This window comes from Neopelma chrysocephalum, unplaced genomic scaffold (genome assembly GCF_003984885.1).
Source record: "Neopelma chrysocephalum unplaced genomic scaffold, ASM398488v2 Primary Assembly neopelma1_136, whole genome shotgun sequence".
NCBI lineage: Eukaryota > Metazoa > Chordata > Aves > Passeriformes > Pipridae > Neopelma > Neopelma chrysocephalum.
The window spans coordinates 194,253-195,321 of NW_020897798.1; the positions used below are offsets into that span (position 1 = coordinate 194,253).

The 1,069-nt window shown below is 54.8% G+C and overlaps 1 protein-coding gene across 1 annotated transcript in view; it reads left to right on the forward strand.

Moving 5' to 3' along the window:
* Positions 1–1,069, forward strand: part of DIP2B (disco interacting protein 2 homolog B) — a 58,012-nt gene that overhangs the window by 43,884 nt on the left and 13,059 nt on the right. The window contains exons 16-17 of the mRNA XM_027699061.1: positions 23–142; positions 673–787. Coding sequence (XP_027554862.1) covers positions 23–142; positions 673–787 — 235 coding nt within the window. The remainder of the gene's footprint in view (positions 1–22; positions 143–672; positions 788–1,069) is intronic.

A 1,069-nucleotide genomic window follows, 5' to 3' on the forward strand; every position in this document is an offset into this window, starting at 1 on the left:
TTTTTTTTGTGTTGTTTTGCAGCCAAAGTGGCTTTGGTGAAGTGTCGAGACTTGCACTGGGCCATGATGGCCCATCGAGACCAAAGAGACGTGAGCCTGAGCTCCCTGAGGATGCTGATTGTCACTGATGGTGCAAATCCCTGTGAGTGGGGGCTCCCAGGGCAGGGGGTGCTCAGCTGGTGTCCTGTGGGATCAACCTCCACTCCTTTGGGAGACACCCCCGAGGAGATCTCAGAGCTCTGCTCATGGTGCTCTGGCACCAGAACGAGGGGTTCCCATCCTCCCACCCTTTGGGGTCTGAGAGGTCCTGCAAAGTACAGGAAGAGGTTGGGCTGGGAGCAGTGGGGAGACAGTTTATAAAATCAGGGAATTGTTTAGGTTGGAAAAGACCTTTAAGATCATCGAGCCCAGCACTGCCACGTTCACCACCAAGCCACGTCCCCAAGTGCCACATCCACACGTCTTTTAATTCCCTCCAGGGCTGGGGACTCCACCACTTCCCTGGGCAGCCTGTGCCAGCCTTTCAGGGAGGAGATTTTCCTTAATATCCAACTTAAACCTCCCCAGTGCAACTCGAAGCCACTTGCTCTTGTCGTTTCCCCAACCCTTCCTGTAGATGGGCATCAAATCAAATCCTGTGAGGTCCTAGTGGGACATTTTCTTTCTTCCCAGGGTCTGTCTCCTCCTGTGATGCCTTCCTGAGCTTGTTCCAGAGCCATGGGCTCAAACCAGAGGCGATTTGTCCCTGTGCCACCTCCCCCGAGGCGATGACCATCGCGATCCGGAGGTACCGGCGCCGGCTCTTTGCTGGGTTTGACTCATCCTTTGTTCACACGTGGCTTGCTCAGAGTTGATTTAAGCCTGTAATGAACTCCACTGACATTTGCTGGGTGTGCTCAGGTACCTGGAGTGGCTGAGCTGATAAATATCCCTCCTGAGACACGAGTGGGACAGCTCGGCAGGGCCTGGCTGCTGCTTTTCCTGCCCCTGATCCCCACAGCTGCTTTTCCTGCTCCTCATCCCCACAACTGCTTTTCCTGCTCCTCATCCCCACAACTGCTTTTCCTGC